The following is a 20,457-nucleotide window of genomic DNA, read 5'->3' on the forward strand; positions in this document are numbered from 1 at the left end:
AAATCAAAACTACAATGAGATATCATCTCACACCAGTCAGAATGGCCATCATCAAAAAATCTAGAAACAATAAATGCTGGAGAGGGTGTGGAGAAAAGGGAACACTCTTGCACTGTTGGTGGGAATGTAAATTGGTACAGCCACTATGGAGAACAGTATGAAGGTCCCTTAAAAAACTACAAATAGAATTACCATATGACCCAGCAATCCCACTACTGGGCATATACCCTGAGAAAACTATAAGTCAAAAAGAATCATGTACCAGGACATGGAAGCAACCTAAGTGTCCAGCATCGGATGAATGGGTAAAGAAGATGTGGCACATATATATAATGGCATATTACTCAGCCATAAAAAGAAATGAAATTGAGATATTTGTAGTGAGGTGGATGGACCTAGAGTCTGTCATACAGAGTGAAGTAAGTCAGAAAGAGAAAAACATATACTGTATGCTAACACATATATATGGAATCTAAGAAAAAAAAAAAAGGTCATGAAGAACCTAGGGGTAAGATGGAAATAAAGACACAGACCTACTAGAGAATGGACTTGAGGATATGGGGAGGGGGAAGGGTAAGCTGTGACAAAGTGAGAGAGAGGCATGGACATATATACACTACCAAACATAAAATAGAGAGCTAGTGGGAAGCAGCCACACAGCACAGGGAGATCAGCTCGGTGGTTTGTGACCACTTAGAGGCGTGGGATAGGGAGGGTGGGAGGGAGGGAGACGCAAGAGGGAAGAGATATGGGAACATATGTATATGTATTACTGATTCACTTTGTTATAAAGCAGAAACTAACACACCATTGTAAAGCAATTATACTCCAATCAAGATGTTAAAAAAAGAAGTACACCTGAAACTAACACAACATTGTAAATCAAAAAAAAAAAAAAGAAGGCAGTGCAAAAGCTGCTACAAAGGAAGAAATGACTAGATTTGGTAACACACTAGATGAAAACTGTGAGAAAAAGAAAGAAGTAAATGAAGACTCCTCTGTTTTGAGCTCTTGGTACAGCTAAAGAGAGAAATTATTCTTTTGGATAGAGCACAAATGCATATTTGGATATGCTCAATTCATGGTTAGATACTTATTGAACACCATCTCTAGGCACTGAAGATAATATTGAGTAAGAAAGACATGATATCTGCTTTCACAGAGCTTTTGAAAAAGGCAATTATAATAGCTGATAAAGCAATGATGGAAAAGTACAGGGTGCTCTGGGAGTACATAAGCTTGCCAGGGAAGAGTTAGATAAAAAATAAAAAGATCTAGCAAAGAATCATTTAAAAGTTGAAATTGATCTTAAATCAGTACTTCCTAGAATCAAGTGAGTAAAGAGTTATGAAAAGAAAACCAATTTTTCTGTCTTTGTTATTTTCCTCCTCAAATCTATATTCTCTTTTCTCCAAGAGAGGCAAGGTATAAATAGATTTTAAAAATTGTACAGTATTTTTATTTCCAACCAGAAATAGAACTCACAAATGCTTGTTGAGTTCATATGATGAATGTGAATTACCACTGAAATATGCATACTGGCCAGTTTGAATGATTTTAGTATATTGTTCACAATCAACTTTATAATATAGAATGTGTTTGCTTATTGTTTAATCCCATTTTAATTAGTAAATTACAAATAGCCTAATCAAAAGAAAAATCTCCCAAAGACTGATAGAAAAAACTTTTTAAAAATGGTATTTTACTGACCAAATTCCCTCTGAAATAATTCCAATCAATCAGATAGTTTTCTGGGTTGCTGTTGTCAATATTTGAGGACATACCATCATACGTTCCACTTTCTAATAATGCTCCACTCTCTTCCAGTGCTTTGAACTGTTCAACAGAAATGAAATTATAGTCCACCCCTGGTACTTCCCCATCCCTGGGGGCCCTTGTAGTGCCTAAGGAAAAAAAAAAAAACAACAAGAAAAAAATAGGTTGTAAAGTGCTTTTAAACTTACAAAACATTGAGAATAATAGAAAATTCACTTTATAGAGAACACATGGGAAACAGACTATTGAATATATTGTATCTTCTAGAGTGATGATCAGAGAATTTTAGGCAAATTAACATTCCTAGGTGAAAGTAGGACAATAAATAATGTAGGATGAGTAAATATACTTTAATAAAAGCTACAGATGGCTATGAAATTCAAAATTACAAAGATTAAAATGTTAGTGTCCAAGAAAACTTAACTTTCCAAGACACAACAGTTAATTCTTCTTTTAAACCTCAATTATTATTACTTAACATTTGAAGGAGAGATAAGTCCACCAAGGATAGGCTTCATTTTCATGTAGCTACCTTACATATTTTTACTTCCTTAGCATAAATGTAAACTAACATTCTACTTACTAGAGTTAGCATAAATGTAAACTAACATTCTACTTACTAAAGGACAATAAAAAAAGAAAAACAACTTTTAAAAACTCTTTACTGAGCTCCATTTAAAAAACTTGAACAAGTATTAATTATGAAATTATTTTAGACTAATGAATAAAGGGCTTAGGGCTTAAGATAGGAATTCACATATTGCTTCTTAGCCATTATTCTCTTCAAGTAATTTCAAAACATTAAGCAGTAAATTGCTTAATGAAATTCACTACAGCAACAGAGCACTAAATTTCTATCTATTAAGGAATTAATGCCAAAGTAAAATGTTTTTCAGATCCAAGATATAAATTCAGGTTATGGCAGCATTGCTATATTTTACTGAATTTCACTGAACAAGAATCAATATTTTTTTGAACTGATATTGGAAATATTTCAAATACTAGAGAATACAAAAAAGAGATCCAGGTACTTAGCCTGGAAATAGGGTTGGGATATTGTCCTGCCAAGGATGCCTTCCCAAGCCTATTCCTCTATTTATGCTCCCTATTTGCTAATAGCACTCCAAGCCAGAAATCTGTCAGTCACCTTGGGTTATTCCCTCTGCTCCACATCCAGTCACAAAATTTGGTTGATTCCATCTCCTAAATACCTGTAGGATTTATATACTTGTCTTCATTCTCACACTCACTTAATTCATATCATTATCTATGGCCTGTATTGTGGCCTCCCAGGGTCAACCCTTTCTTCTCCCTGGCTACCCCCCTTACCCAAACTGCAGCCAGTGACTTTTCTAAAACAATCTTGAGTGAAAAACCTCCAAACCCATCAATGGTTCCCATGATCCTGGCATAAAATCCAGACGCTACCTCTTCAGCTTCTTTCTTGCCTCACGCCTTTCACATTCTAGGCTTTAGTCATAATAGATTTTTTTTTCCCCAATTGTTTCATCTTCCTTGTACTCGCTTAACTCCAAGGCCTTTGTCCAAGCCATTCTTTTCCTTGGAAGACTTCCTATTCCCTTTCTCTCTTACCTCAGCTAACTCCTACTCATCCTTCAGGTCCTGGCCTAGAAAGCTTCTTTAGAGAACCTTCCTTGATTCCCATCTAGGGTATGGCAATATGCAGGGACCACGTCTACTTGGTTCAGAGCAATAGCCCCAAGTCTTGGCACCATGTAAGAACCACAGTAGGTACTCAATATAGAGAGTTGTCAAATAAATTAAGTGAAATTTTACAAACGTAATTAGCACAGGGCCTGGCAATGTTATCATTATTATAAATTAATTCACGGGAAACTATTAATTGCTTTTACTTTTTAGTGGCATTACATTCTATTACATTTTGTAACATGTGAAAAAAATCCACAATGATGATGATAAAATATTAATGGTGATGATCTCAGAAAATAATGATTAAGCCAACATTCTAAGCAACAAAGACTGTAATCAATGAATTTTTCCCTTATTTTTACCCAGCTTTTTATAAAAATGAGCATTTCTTTGTCTTACATCACACAGGATACGAAATTAATTAGGAAAACATAACTTCCCTTTTTCTTAACATTTTTTCATTATCAAATTTTTGTTTCTCATATACTGACTAAAATTACAATGTTAGATTCCCCAAATCAACAGCTTTTAGTTCCATATTAAGTAAAAGTTAACATTAGAAAATAAATTCAGCAATTAAATTTATGATTAGCAGCTGTGATAGATGGAAAAACATGGCCACATATTTTGCACCTCCTCCCATCAAGAGATGGGGCCTGTTGCCTCACCTCTTGTGTCTGGACTGGACTATAGCTTGCTTTGAATAATTTAATGTGATGCTGTGCAAGTTCAGGAGTCTAGATTTCCATCTTTGCCTCCTTGGAATAGTCCCACCACCATGTACAGATGTCCAGCCGAGAGTCCCAACCAACAAACAGCACCAAGGCCCCAGGCACGTCAGTGAGGCCAGTTTAGCCCTTCCAACCCCAGCTGAGCCTCCAGTGACTACAGCAACATGAGTGGGCCCAGCTGAGCTCAGCCAACCCATGAAATCATGAGAAATAATACATGATGGTTGTTTTAAGCCATTAAGTTCTAGGGTAGTCTGTTATGCAGCAAAGGCTAATTTAAATATTATCTAAATAAACTCTACTATAAAACATAATGACTACATAAAACCCAATATAAGAGCAAACCATATAATAGATAATACTATTTAAAAAAGCACTGACCCGAGGGGCAGGAGCAACTCTGCGTTTTAGTCTGGGATGATTATTAATGGTACAATTTCAAGCAAGCACTTAATCCCTCTGGGCTTTGTTCTCTTTCTGCAATGTGGCATTGAGCAAGATGGTGTTCATGATTCGTTCCGTTAACAGACATAAAATGTTATGTGTGATTCCAACATATATATTTCCAAGACTCACAAAGTAGCTTTAATGTTCATTCTTTTTACAAATGTATTATAAATTTTCACTTCTTCCCCCTCAAAACATGTACTCTCATACACATAAAAAATTCTCTACCTTCCCCTACCCTACCACATTGCCATCAGCATTCCAGAAAATTTACCTTTCTATTCTCCTGATACTCTATATGTTTAACGTAAAGCTTTGTACATCCCCTCCAGTCAACACTATATTTCTCCTTTTTACATAAAAATTCCTCCAAGTTCTGCTAACTCAGTCTCCAATTCCTCTCCTCTCATTCTCTCGTGGGCCCATTCCAATCAGATCACTGCCCCAACCACTCCCACTGAGACAATTTGTTATGTGCATCAGCAGTCTCCACTTTGCTTAACCCAATGGTCAAGTCTCAGTCCTCACATTACTTGGCCAATCAACAACCTTTGATATAACTGATCCCTCCCTCCTTTTTGCTTTATTCTGAAATATACAGAAAAGCACATAAAACATATATATGTATAAAGTTTAACAAGTAATAATAAAGCAAACTCATCCAGGTGAAGAAACAGAACATTACCAGGGTGCCAAAAGCCCCCTTGTGTGCCTCCAATCATAAATCTCTCCCTCCACCCCCAAAGTAACCACCATCTTGACATTTGTGATGATTTCCTTTCCTTTTAAAAATGTTTTTAACTAAGTAATGCATTTCTGAGCAACACAGCTTAGTGTTGCCTGTTTTGTAACTTCATATGAAGGAAATCATATGCATCCTTTTGTGTCCACATCAATATTTGTCATCAGGTTTTTAAACTTCTGCCAACATGCTAAGTATGTAAAGGCATCTCACTCTGTATTTAATGTGCAGCTGCCTTATGAGGTTAAACATTCTTTTTCATATATTTACTAGCCACAGAGATTTCTTCTGTTGTGAAGTGGCTGTTCAAGTCTTTTGCCATTTCTCTACTGGGTTGCCTGCCTTTTTAAAATTGTAGTTCTTTACATTCTGGATACTACATTACTTCATCAAATCTAAGTAATCAACAGCTTCTAAAATGCACCATTATTTTATCCCTAAAAAATAAAAAAAAAACTGGCAATTATAATTGAAAGATTTCATGTATTGTAAGATGTATTCCAATTGTAGAGAGGTTAAAATGTGAAATAATTGTGTCAGTATTGAAGCACTGCACCTTTTCCCAGGTATATGTGTTGCAGATGAGGTATTTCTGCTAAAATGTGAAATATGCTTTCTTCAGAGAGTGCTTTCTGCAAAATCATGCACCAAAAATAAGAGAAGATTATGGAGAAAATAGGATAGGGTTGATCTCTGAAAACTTATTGCAACTTTGTAAACAGAGCACTTGGTAAAATCAGTAATAATCCCAATGAAAAATATTAGTACAGTTTAAAAGATATGTTATATTCCTAATAAAAAAATACTAGAGTAAATAAAATACTTTGTCTTTAAAAACAATAAGAAAAAAAAGAAAGGAAAGGAAAAGGTAGCTTGACAGAAAGGGGTACATGGAGGGTTGAGGCTACTGAATAACGAAGATAAGGCAAAAGGTGCAATCAACAATTTTAAGATAAAGCACAAGTTCAAATTGAGAAAAGAGGCGAAATTGAGGTGAATAGGCATCATACATAGTAGATACAACATTCAGCTATGTTTGTATATTCTGTGTTTACTTGATGATACAAAACATTCGCTGGGGCAAATGAAATAAGAACCAATATTACCTTGGTCCAGTCGACATCATTCTACCTACTTACCAATCACATATGAACTTACCTGCATTATTGAAACAAATGTTGCAGAACAGACAGTATCTTCTCCCACTCTGTGATTTCTTTTCATTTTTTTTTTTATAAATGGTCCTTTGATGACAGAAGTTTTTCATTTTAATGTAGTCAAATTTATCAGTCCTTTCCTTTATAGCTAATGGCTTTTGTGTCTTGTTGAAGAAATCCTTTCCAAGGCCATGGAGATATTCCATATTCTTTTTGAAAAGCATTACAGCCTTGCCTTTCATATCTAGTACTTTAATGTACTAAAACATTTTTTTTTTTTGGACTTGATGGGAGGTAGTAGTCCAATTTCCTTTTCTTTCCAAATGTTGTTCAACAAGATTTATTGAAAAGTCAATTATTTTCCTCCCTGATCAGCCATGGCACTTCTGTCATGGGAATCTTATATAGAAACACCCATATAAGACTGGGTGTCTATCACTGGGCTTTCTATTACATCCCATTTATCTACTGACCATTCCTGCACCATTATCACAGTGTTGTAATTATTATACTGCCACGATAATCTTGAGATATAGCAGAGCAATTCCACTTACCTTGTTTTTTCTATTCATAGCCTTTCTATATAACTTCTGGAATCAGGCCAAAAATGCTGGGATTTTTATGGAATCTATTAATCAATTTGAGGAGACCTGATATCTTCACCATATTGAGTCTTTAATCCATGAACAAGAATGCCAATATATTTAGATCCTCAATATATTTAGATCTTCCTTAATGCCCCTTAATTTGACCTTATAGAGATCTTTACACTTTATACTTATTTAGATTAATTTCTAGGTATTTCAAATATTTTTATGCTATACATGATATCTTTTTGTAAATTTTCATTTTCTAATTGTTGATAATATAAAAGAATATAATTGGGGGAGTTTATTTGGCCACTTTATCATGATATAATTTATCTATAATAAAAGTCACTAATTCTAACAGTACAGTCCTATGAATTTTGGGAACCATTGCCCCCAAAAGTCTCCTTGTGCCCTTTTGCAGTCTCCCATCCTGTGGCAGCCACTGATCTGTCGTCACGATAGTTTTGCCTTTAATAGAATCTCATATAAATGAAATCATACATCAATTTGATTTCAGTAGTGGTTTGTGTCTGGCTTCTTTCATTCTGTATGACACTTTTGAGATTCATCCAGTTTGTTGTTAAATATCCTTTTATCACTGAGGTGTATTCCACTGCATAGATATACCAAAATTTGATTATGCATTCACCATTGGTGGACATTTGGGTTGTTTCCAGATTTAAGACAGTACTATAAATAAAGCTGTACATTTACAAGTCTTTGGGTAGATTTATATTTAAATTTATGTTAGGTTAATACCTAGAAGTAGAATTGCTGGGTCATATGATAAGTGTATGTTTAACTTCATAAGAGAAAGTCCCAAAGTAGATGCACTACTTTGCATTCCCACCAACAATATATGAGAGCTATAGTTGATTTACATTATAGTTTCCATGTAGGAATTCTTTTCTGGAGCTTCTCGGCAAATCTGCTTTTTCTAAATCCCAAGAAAAATCAGTTGATGGGGAAAATGAGGGAACAAAAGGTATTATAGTTCTGCTGTGAGAATTAAAGCATAATAATTTGAGATAGAGATGTTACTGGTTTCGACTGAAAGTAAGAGCAAGAAACACTGAAAAGTAGAATCAAATGTTAAAGCTGATATTTTCAGGGACTAGGGCAGAAGCCTGGAGGACAGCAGCAGTCACAATCTACTCAGTCAGTCATACCTGCAGCTGTTCCCATGCAGCAAGTGTGTAGTCAGGGCTCTGCTGCTAATGGTGGGTTGTTCTTGCAAATATAATGTTAATAAGTTTATATATATTTATATAAATCCTGTGAGTGATGTTCCAAAAATATTACAAGTTTTGAAGGCTAGATAAGACCTTAAATTGTCAGTTTCGTTATATGATTCTGTGTAACGTTTTTGACATTGGTTGGGAGATCTGAATGTCACCTGAACACTATCCAACAAAGTTCTCCTGAATTTTTCACCATTTGATATTAGCTGTGAGTTTCAGTGCTTTGTAAATACTCGAAGAGAAGAAATGCAAGAAGTGAATGTTGTTGCAGAACACTTCAACCTGAAATCAGAAACTGGTCTAAAATCTGAAGTAAAAGCAATATAGATTTCAATGGCAAAAACAAAATCAGGGCAAGAAAAAATATTTTCATCATTAAAAAAGGAAACAATCCTAGAGAAATAGAAATAAAAATAAACAAATGGACCTAATGAAACTTCAAAGCTTTTGCACAGCAAAGGAAACCATAAACAAGACAAAAAGACAACCCTCAGAATGGGAGAAAATATTTGCAAATGAAGCAACTGACAAAGGATTAATCTCCAAAATATACAAGCAGCTCATGCAGCTCAATATCAAAAAAAACAAACAACCCGATCCAAAAATGGGCAGAAGACCTAAATAAACATTTCTCCAAAGAAGATATACAGATTGCCAACAAACACATGAAAGGATGCTCAACATCATTAATCATTAGAGAAATGCAAATCAAAACTACAATGAGGTATCACCTCACATGGGTCAGAATGACCAGCAGCAAAAAGTCTACAAACAGTAAATTATGGAGAGGGTGTGGAGAAAAGAGAACCCTCTCACACTGCTGGTGGGAATGTAAATTGATACAGCCACTATGGAGAACAGTATGGAGGTTCCTTAAAAAACTACAAATAGAACTACCATACGACCCAGCAATCCCACTACTGGGCATATACCCTGAGAAAACCATAATTCAAAAAGAGTCATGTACCACAATGTTCATTGCAGCTCTATTTACAATAGCCAGGACATGGAAGCAACCTAAGTGTCCATCATTGGATGAATGGATAAAGAAGATGTGGCACATATATACAATGGAATATTACTCGGCCATAAAAAGAAACAAAATTGAGTTATTTGTAGTGAGGTGGATGGACCTAGAGACTGTCATACAGAGTGAAGTAAGTCAGAAAGAGAAAAACAAATACCATATGCTAACACATATATATGGAATCTAAAAAAAAAAATGGTTCTGAGGAACCTAGGGGCAGGACAGGAATAAAGACGCAGATGTAGAGAACGGACATGAGGGCACGGGGAGGAAGAAGGGTAAGCTGGGACAAAGTGAGAGAGAGGCATGGACATATATACACTACCATATGTAAAATAGATAGCTAGTGGGAAGCAGCCGCATAGCATAGGGAGATCAGCTCGGTGCTTTGTGTCCACCTAGAGGGGTGGGATAGGGAGGGTGGGAAGGAGAAGCAAGAGGGAGGAGATATGGGGATATATGTATATGTATAGCTGATTCACTTTGTTATACAGCAGAAACTAACACACTATTGTAAAGCAGTTATACTCCAATAAAGATGATAAAAAAAAAATAGTGGGTCGTGAACAAAAAAAAAGGAAACAAGCTTATATGAATGACCAATGGCTAACACCCAATTTGAAGATGCTTTTGGATATACTCAACAATTCTATGAATGTCAATGCAAAATGAAATATATTTTTTTCTATGTCTGAATATTTGTTACCAAACAAAAATTAAGACCATCAGATAATGCAATTGATACTTTGTGTGCTTTAAATTTTCATTTCTTTCAGGAGTGAAAAATTCAAATATTAAGTATGTATGGTATTACTTTTCAAATTTTTAGATGATTTTTATTTGGCATTTACTTTGTGTTAATGTTCCCTTATTTTAAGGTTTTCTGTTAGCAAATGGCTGTATTGGGTTGAGATCATTTAAAAGTGCTATTAAAATCTTGTTATATTAGTTTCTAATAATAATAAACCATTTGATTTTATATTGTCATTTTCTCTCTTTAACTGCTTGGTGCACTCAGGAGAATCCATCCCATACCTCAGTGTTTATAGCCATTATTACTGCTATGACGGTCAAGTGTAGCAGTCACTTGGGTCCCAAGGTACTTGGCTCAGCTGGTACTTCATCACAATCAGCCACAGGTTATACTATGATTAAATTGTGATGCCACTTGTCACGATTACCAGCAACCTATTTCCCACTGGAAGGAATCTGGCTCTGGGCTCAAGCCCAAGTACACAACCAAAACCAATCCTAAAATCCCTTCTTGGAGGGTTTGTCTCCTGGAACTACTACCAGTACCAATTCTGTATCAGCCAGGGTCCAAAGAGGAGCAAGAAACTAGATGGTAACTTGAACAAGGATAGCTTAATGTAAAGAACTATCAACTATTTATAAAGAATTAACTAAGAGGGAATAAAAGAGAACTCTAAAGAGTACCATCCTCGAAGAGATGCTCTCAAAGTCTGGGATTCAGACCTTGCTGGGGAAGGTGTGTAGCAGCCCACTGGATGGTAGAGAAGTTTACTGGGTTGCCTTGGGACAGGGCTGGTTCACAATCAGTAGGCTGAGGCTGGTGGGCAGGGAACTGTCTGCTGGAGTACCAATAAAATTCACCAACAAGCTGCCTTGAGTGGTAGGGATGATGTAGGGGGTGTTTTGGACTTACTAGAAAACCAGCTGGGACACTGGCTAGGCTTGCTAAAAACCCACTGGAAAACACTTACAAAGAGATATTGCTGAAATCTGGGAAGCCTGCTGGGGTCCCCACAGAACTCATCAGGAAAATGGGAGGAATTCAGCTGGTGCATTGGTGGAACTCATGAAGCCACCTATGAGGGTGTTCCTGAACTTGCTGCTGGGACTCCCCCCACCCCCACCCCTCCCCCTCATCCCCCTCCCCACACCTGCCCAGGTGCACTACTGAACTTGCCACTAGGTAGCTGACTGGTAGAGTGCTGCTAAAACTTACTGAGTATCTTTTTGCAGGCAGAAGCAAAAAGAAAAAGACACACTGGAACCAGGAAAAGAAGCCTCTTCTTTCTAGTATCGTTCCTGCACACTCTACTGAGGAAGCTTAACATTGTGTCAGGTGGTAAGGGAAAAATGTGACAGTATCTTAAGCAGGCAAAAAGAGCAGATTTGAAGCCAAGAGGCAGTGAGTAATAAACAGGCAGACTAGTGTTCTGAGAGATTCTATCATGAACTAGTGTTGGACTTTGTCAAATGTTTTTTCAGCACCTATTGAGAAGGTCACATGTCTTTTCTAGTCTGTTACTATATTAATCTTCAAATGTTATACCAACCTTGCATTCCTCGGACAAATCCCATTTGGTCATAATGTGTTATCTTTTTTCTCTATTGCTATATATTGATTTGCTAAAATATTTAAAAGATTTTGAGTCTGTGTTCATGAAAAATTTTGATCTAGTTTTTATCTCACTTTAGAATCAGGATAATGCTCAGATCACAGAGTGAGGTTGGGAACTGTTGTAATTTTCAGAAAAGGTTATGTAGAATTGGCATTATTTCTTCTTTAAATATTTGGAACAATTCACCAGTACCATCTGGGCCTGAAGTTTTCTCTTTGGGCAAGTTACAAACTATAAATTTAATTTCTTTAATAGATAGAGGGCTGTTCAGTTCATCTAGTTTTTCTTGAGTGAGCATTGATAGTTTTTGTCTTCCAAGGAATTTATCCATTTCATCTGAGTTTTTGAGTTTATTGGTATAAAGTTGTTTAGCATATTCCTTATTATCCACTTAACATCTGTAGGATTTTCAGTGATGCCACCTTTCCCATTCTCAACATTGTTGTTTATCACTTTTATTAATCTGAAAGAAGCAGCTTTGGATTTCACAGATTTTTCTCTATCATTTCTCTGTTTTCTATTTTATTGATTTCTGCTCTTATCTTTATTATTTCCTTCCTGCTACTTAATTTGGGTTTACTTTGCTCTTCTTAGGGTAGAAATTTAGATCATTGATTGAGATCTTTATTATTTTCTAATATAAGTTTTTAATACTATAAATTTCCCTCTAAGTACTGCTCTAGCAACGTCCCACAAATTGATATGTTGTATTGATATGTGTGATACTTTGTAATTTTCCTTGTGGCTTATTCTTTCACTCACAAGTTAGAAGTGTGCTATTTAATTTCCAAATATTTGGAGATTTTCCAGATATGTTTCTATAAATGATTTCTAATTTAATTCCATTATGATCAGAGAACATATTTTGTACGATTTAAATCCTCTTAAATTTACTGAGTCTTGTTTTATGGTCCAGAATATGGTCTATATTTGTAAATGTTCCACGTGCACTAGAAAAGAATGTATATCCTTATGTTATTGGGTAGTATGCTCTAACAAATAACAATTAGGTCAAGCTGGTTGAAAGTGTTATTCGTGTTATAATCTTGTTGATTTTTTGCTTACTTTTTCTAAAGTGGGTATTGAAATCTTGAACTATAATTATGAAGTTTTTTCTATTTTCCTTTTAGCTCTCATTCTGGTATCATTTCCATTCCACCTAAAGAATTTCCTTTACTATTTCTTATAGTACAAGTCTGCTAGAGAAAAATTCCCTCATCCTTTTTTGTCTCAAAAATTTCTCTATTTCTCTTTATTTTTAAGGATATTTTTACTTTATATAGTTGGCATTTTTTCTTTCCAGCATCTTAAAGATGACATTTGACTGACTTCCAGTTTGTACTGTTTCTGTTAATAAGTCTGCAGTCATTCTATATTCCCCGCATGTACCTCTTTTTCTGTCTGCCTTTCACATTTTCTCTTTATCACTGGTTTTCAGCAATTAGATTATTATGTACATTGATCTTTTTTTTTTTTAAAGGTTTCTTCTTCTTGGGGTTTGTTGAGACTCTTTGATCTATGGGTTTATAGTTTCCATTGAATTTGCAAATATTTCAATATTTCAAATATTTCCACTATTTCTTCAAATATTTTTTCTGCTTCCCCCACTTTGGCTTGACAGTGTGCCATAGGTCAGTATGAGCAGATCACAGTCCTGTTCTGCTTATAATCTAATGTCTGAAAACAGCTGTTATAGATATCTTGCCCAATTTCTGGTTGTTTATGATAAGACGGTAAATCCAGTACCAGTTAGTCCTTCGTTGCAAAGGTAGAAGTCTCTCTGTCTCTCTCACTATTTGGTTGCTTTTAAAAAGTTCACTGTTTTACTTTTTTTCCTCTCCATGTTTGTTTGATTAGTTTATATTGCTAAGTCTTCAAGTTCACTGATCTTTTCTTTTGCAGTTCCTAATCTGCTGTTAAGCCCATCCAGTGAATTTCTGAAGTTCCATTTAGTTCTTTTTAAAAGTATACATCTTGTTTTCTCTTTATTCTGTTCATATTGTCCTTTAAATCCTTGAGCATATTTATGATAACTTTAAAATTCTTGGTATGGTCATTATCTGTGTCCCTTCTGGTTTTTTTAAAATTATTATTCTTTTCTTTAATCAGCTCACTTTTCTCTTATGGGTCACATTTCCTTGTTTTTTTGTATGCTTGTACTTTTTTATTAGACACTGGACATTGTGAATATTATGTTATTCAGTGTCCAGATTTTGTTGACTTCCTTTAAAGAGTGTGGATTATTCCCTTCCCCCCCCATTTCCTTTATTGTTACTAACAGTTAAGTTACATGCATATTCACTTGATCCTTTTGGGACTTTTTAAATTTAATTTTGTTAAAATGGGCCTCAAGGAGCTTAATCTATGGTCATTTTAACCCTACTAGTAAGCCATGACCCTTACGGGGTCTCTCCACTCAGTCTGGTTAGAACTCAAATTTCTCTTGGTCCTGTGTAAGCTCTGGTATTGTTAATCTTACAGCTCACAGAGAGTTCTTTGCCCTGCTATGTGAAGTCTCATCCTACACATTCTCAGCTTAGTATTCAACAATAGACCCAAGGAGGCACCTATGCAGTTTGCCTGAACTCCTTTTCTTCATAGTTCTTTCCTCTCTGACACCCTGTCTTACAAATTCCAAACACCTCAGACTTCTTGAACTCATATTTCATATGTCCCCTCAACTCAGAGTCTGCTAAACTCTGCCTGGGCTCTTCCTTACTGTGCTGTAGCCTCAAAAGTGCCTCCAGGAAGAAAGCTGAGGAAATTACAGGACTCCTCTTGTGTGCAGTCTCCTTTCCTCTTCTCTTAGGGGTCACAGTTGTGTTTTATCTATAGTGCAATGTCTGACAACAGTAGAAGTCTCTCTTTCTCTCTTATTAATTTTGTTGTTTAAATTGTCTCAGATTTTGTCAGTGGGCACCCCATCTAGGTGGCTTTTTTTTCTTTATGTTCTTCTGATATGTCCCCCAAATTTTTTAAGCATACTTTCTGATACAATTGGATATTCCAAGCTCACCTTGTACTTTCCTTGCCCCAGACAGAGAATCAGAATTTTCTCCAGGAAGAACTGGCATCTTTTTTTTTAAATTTATTTTTATTATTTATTTATGATTTTTGGCTGCATTAGGTCTTTGTTGCTGTGTATGGGCTTTCTCTAGTTGTGGCGAGCAGGGGCTACTCTTTGTTGTGGTATGCAGGCTTCTCATCGTGGTGGCTTCTCTTGTTGCAGAGCATGGGCTCTAGGCACATGGGCTTCGGTAGTTGTGGCTCACAGGCTCTAGAGCGCAGGCTCAGTAGTTGTGGCACACGGGCTCAGTTGCTCCACGGCACGTGGGTTCTTCCCGGACCAGGGCTTGAACCCGTGTCCCCTGCATTGGCTGGTGGATTCTTAACCACTGGACCACCAGGGAAGTCCCAATCTGGCATCTTTTAGTAAAGAATTACATTTAGAGACCAGATGTGACCATTCAGTTTGCTAACTGCTACTGATGCATCAGGGCTTCTAGATTCTTGGAAGTGTTTTGGGCAGTTCAATTTTAAGTCAGGAGTTCCTGTTAGGATCTGAAGTAGCTGTAGCTGTTTGGAAACTATGAATTAAAACAAATAAATCGTAGAGCTCCTTTCTAAGGCAAAACCTCACACTGGGGAGAAACTGCAAAACTAGGACAGTAGAAGTAAGTTAAAAAGAAGATCAAGTAAAAGTGGCAGAGGGCAGCAAAAAGTACAAGTACATATTTTTATTACCTTGCTTTAACAAGGAGGGAGGGAGCTCTAGAGCTATGAAACTAAAAATGCTACCCTGAGACACCCCATGCAGGCAAAATACCAAGTTCCTTATAAGGGGATAAAAATCAGATTGTTTTCAGACTTTTTTAAGAGCAATGCTTTATGCCAGAAAACAATTAGATAATTAAGATAGTCTGGGAAAGAAATTATGAGCCAAAAATTTCATATCCATCCAAACAAACTTTAAAGTATAAAGGCCACAGAGAAATGGCTATAATGATCCTGTGAACCTTTCATGGAAATCTGGTAGACAACAAGCTTTAGACAACCAGAATTACTGAAGAAACAACAACATAAGGGTTGGTAGCTTGATTAAATATGTATCTACCCAAAGAATGGAGAATAAACGATGATTATAAAGGGGAGAGTACAGTACATAGTGGTTGCTTGCATTGCCAATATAGATACAGATCAAGCATCAAAAAAACGGTCAGAATGAGGAAAGCATATGCAAAGCAGAATGAGCTCGCTGATTACCTTATATGTGTTGGGAATAAAAAGATATTACTTCAAGTCAGATGATGGGAGAGGGAGAGGTAAGGAGGAAGAAGAAATGACTAGATAATTTTAATATTACTCATAGTAGGAACAAAAAAAAAGGGATGAGAAACACAGAGTATTATATAAAGGTACAGAGATAACCAGTAGAATAAAGATACAAATCTTCCTAAAAAGAGAGCTCAAATAAAATAGACTACATAGTGAAAGGCTTTTTATATAAAATACTTGTACATGGGTAAAATAGAAAAACATGACCAAACTGGGACTAAAGATATCAATCACATCAATAAATATAAAGTTTCACATTGGCTACAAAATAGAAAAACATGACAAAACTGAGACTAAAGATAACGATCTAATCAATAAATATATTTTCACACTGGCTACAAAGTTCAACACTATTTGTAAAACAAAGAGATTCAGAAAGATAAAAGAATAATAAGATGGACAAAGATTTATCAGGCAAATGCAAAGAAAAGAAGGCAGGAATTGCAGTTCTCAAATGTGACAAGGTAGATTTATGGAAGGAAATCATAGATAAGTAGTCAGATTTTAAAACAAAATATTTTATACCATGTTAAGGAGTCTAGACTTGCAGTCAACAGGACGTTTTGAAGGATAAACTACAAATGGAAAAGAATCAGATGTGCACTTTAAAGATGGACTAGACTGAGGTGACACTGGAGTCAGGGGATACAGTTAGAATGGGGCAAGGGGCCACACACTGCTTAAGTACCTGCTCTAGACCAAGTGGTTTACATTTATGTTCTCACTTTAATTCTAATAATGATATCAGGTGAGCCTTATGATTCCCATTTTATACATGGAGATTCTGAAGCTTAAGAAGATTAAGTAACCTGCCCAAGTAAACCAACTAGTAAAACGCCAGAATCAAGATTTTGAAGTCAGTTTTACTTAGCTCTTTGCAACTACATAATGCTATTTGTTGTGGTGGTGGTTGTTTTTTAAAATCCAAGTAAGAAAGAGTGAGGGTCTATGGTAGTGCAGAGAGATAGGTATTTGAGAAGCATAATCAGGAAGGTTTGGTGATGAACTGGACATTGTGTGAGATTAAATAACAAGAAAAAGAAATCAAGAATTCCAGAGGCCTTATAAAAGCTAGTATCCACAAGGAATTACAAATATACTGAAAAGTAAAACAGACCAGAATGTCCTTTTATTCCCTTTTATTGTTTACTGCTTTTATTCTTCCCCAGACCTACGCTAGTTAAACCAAGCATACATGATTTGTTATGTGTTTAAAAAAAAACAATGAAAAGCCAAAACTATCATTACAACAACAATCAGGTCCTATGAAAACTATTAAGACTAGAAGAGATACACCAACATCTAGATAAAAATTCAAAGCGGATTACCACAAAGGTGGCACTGCATGCTTCCTCCTTTTTTCCTTTGGGGAAGAGGCAGATTTTAAAATTAGCAGTATCCTAATAATTAATAAAAAATATTTGTTCTCAGTGTACAGGCATTGAGAGCAAAATAGTCTTCTTACTGCATAGGCTTTAGAAATTGATTTATAGGAAAAACATCTAGTTAGCAACATGTACATTTATATTCTTAAAATTTTAAAGTCTAATGGCTTTTTAAAAAGTCAAAATATAGAATCTTCTAGTTTTTCTATTTTTAAAACAAAGCACTTAAAAGTCTTCTGAAAATTTTTCTCTTTATCCAATTTTTGTTTCATTCCAATGCCCCAACTTAGTCTCCACAATTTCATATGAGATACTCTAGTGAATTATTTCTAGACATTTGATTAGTTAAATAAAGATATTTTGGCTGCATTTCTTTTATTCCATCTCATACTTACATGGAATAGTTCTCAAATAGAGATTATCTCTAATCACTTGCTGCAGTTTGTGGTCCACTGATCCTTTCTGAAACTGAAGACTCAGGTAATGTCGCAAATCTTTATTAATGACTTTGCCTACAAAAAAAACACACAAGACAAAACACATAACTGTTAGATCTCCAGTTAAATATCAATGCTAGTTAATGAATACCCTTAAACCATTTAGCCATAAATAGGAAAAAGAAATCAGAATATTGTATCCAAAACAAGATAACTGTACCAAACTATTATAGGTACTATAATTAAAATACACAACTTTAATACACAACGTAGGCATAATTTTACATGGAAGGAGAGGGAGGACGTATAAGTCACAGAACATGACAAATATCCAATGACTTTAAATACGATCTATACCCTGGTAAGTGCCAAATTCTTATCACGTCTCTAACCCTGACCGATCTCCACCAGGCTCCAAACTCATCAAACTCTCTATATATTGCAGATATATTTGGAAGTCAAATAAGCACCTCAAATTTCAGATGACCAAAACAGAACTCTTAATTCTATCCTCTCCCATTATTTTCTTCTCCTCTCGTTCTTCCTGTCTTGGAAAATTACCACCACCAATCCAACAGGACAAACCCCAAACCTAGAAGTCATCCTCAATTTCTCCTTTTTTACTTCTATCCCTCAACGCAATTTATTAGCAATTTTTGTCAGTTCTACCTCCAAAACATATCCCATAACTGCCCACTTCCCTCCACTTCCACTGCCACCATCTAAGCTAAGCCACCATCATTTCTCGCCTGGAATTCTATAACAGCCTTCTAATCGGTTTCCCTGCATCCATTCTTGGCTCCTTCCTGCTCCCACCATTCACAAAGAAGCCAGAATGAGATTTTTAAACATAAATCAGATAATCACTACTCTGTTTAGAGCCACAAATGACTTCTTGCTGCTCTTGGAATATAATTCAAACTTCTAAACAGGCCTTAGAAAGCCCTACATGTTTCAGCTCTGGCCATCTCTGACCCAAACTCACTCACCCTTCATCCTCTCAAACTACGTTCCACCCACACTGGCCATCTTTATCATCTCTAACAGACCAAATGGGTCCTACGCAAAACCTTCTGCCTATCACTAGATTGAACAGGCATTTTCCGTCCACTTGCTTGACTCCTAGATACAATGTGAGTAAATAGGAGTGAAAGGTTGTTTTTTCTTATTTGTGGGGAAAATGGGAGATTAAAAAGAGGGATATTAGGGGTCTCAAAGAAATATTAAGCAGAATAATAGAGGACTGCAGAAATCTGATTGCAGTGAATTTATAATAAGGGTTGAGCTTAAAATGAACATCAAAGCAATCCAAACACTTTTCATTAGACAAGGTTTCAGATAATTAGAAAAGAGCAATGCTAAATCAAAATAGATTATCTTATTGAATAAGAAATGAATAGTTGATTAAAATATACTCTTTATTTTATTTGAAACAGCATAGTTATGACCAGATTAGATAAATCAAAGGTTACTACAGATCAGTTCATTCTTTTAACTATTATTCTGTAACACAGCATTTCTAATCCCTTCTTTTGGTCTTTTCTCACATATATAAATAAACATAACCTATATGAGAGAGTATTAAAATAAGCAGGAAATCAGAGAGCTTCTAAAGTTTAGAGATAACATTCAGATCCTAAACTAATAAACATAAACCAAAAAGTCCCTGTTTTGCATTGTCAAAAATAGATGCTGAGGAAGGGGAGAACCTTGTGATCAAAGAAGAAAACCTGAAAGATATTTACAGGAATAACACAGAACAATGTGTGGTCCCAGAGGCTGCTTCTGCCAGGCACTTCGGGGCCCCACCAACCCAACTCCAATTTAAATGGGATCATATTATTTCATTTTTTATTTATATTATGGAACTTGTTCATTGCTGGGTAGAAGAAAAACCCAATTCATAATTAATACTGTACAGTCTCATTGCTTAGTGAACAAAATCATACCCAATGAGTTCATTAGGTATTTTAAAAATCAGATAAGGAGTGTTTCAAATGCACTGTAATAATCAGTATACAAAAGCTTTTGTGGACTGTTACATAGGTGCTTGAAAGTATTAAGCGATGCTTGCAGAAGTTTGGTTGGGGTTTTTGACTAGACAGAGAATGCATCATTTTTTTCTATTTGAAATAAGCTATATAGGCTCCACAAAAACCTGCTATCCAATGTATTTTCAAAAACAGTTTTAATCTGGATAAAGGCTAATGCCTGTTTTATTAAAGAAGACAATCTAAATCAACACTTTTTTAATTCAAGGTTTGTCAAATTTTTTAATTTGAAGCTTTACTATAAAATATGGCATAACTCACAGGGATGACTATACAATGCTAAAAACCCACACTGGATTTTAATCTATAAAAACAACAAGACAAAGCCATAATAAAAATCATAGATCACAAATTACCACATGAGGGGGGCTCTTTTAAGGGAAAATGAAGGTAAACAACTCAATTCCTGTTTCAAGGGCCCACGAGACCTTAAGACAGAGAATCATTAAAGCGGAAAGAATTAGATTTAAAGAATAACACCTAGATTTATCAGGACGG

At 35.5% G+C, this 20,457-nt stretch overlaps 1 protein-coding gene across 5 annotated transcripts in view; it reads right to left on the reverse strand.

Annotated features, from left to right (window-relative positions):
• The window catches only part of MAGI3 (membrane associated guanylate kinase, WW and PDZ domain containing 3), a 272,982-nt gene that overhangs the window by 89,971 nt on the left and 162,554 nt on the right, over positions 1–20,457 (reverse strand). For all 5 annotated transcript variants that reach the window (XM_089917629.1, XM_022584032.2, XM_089917642.1 and 2 more), the window contains exons 2-3: positions 17,867–17,983; positions 1,785–1,904 (exon numbers count right to left, since the gene is read on the reverse strand). In XM_089917629.1, the coding sequence (XP_089773755.1) occupies positions 1,785–1,904; positions 17,867–17,983 (237 nt within the window). The remainder of the gene's footprint in view (positions 1–1,784; positions 1,905–17,866; positions 17,984–20,457) is intronic.

This window comes from Delphinapterus leucas, chromosome 1, assembly GCF_059928025.1.
Source record: "Delphinapterus leucas isolate spDelLeu-1000000601 "Yukka" chromosome 1, BTC_Dleu_Yukka2, whole genome shotgun sequence".
Classification (NCBI taxonomy): domain Eukaryota; kingdom Metazoa; phylum Chordata; class Mammalia; order Artiodactyla; family Monodontidae; genus Delphinapterus; species Delphinapterus leucas.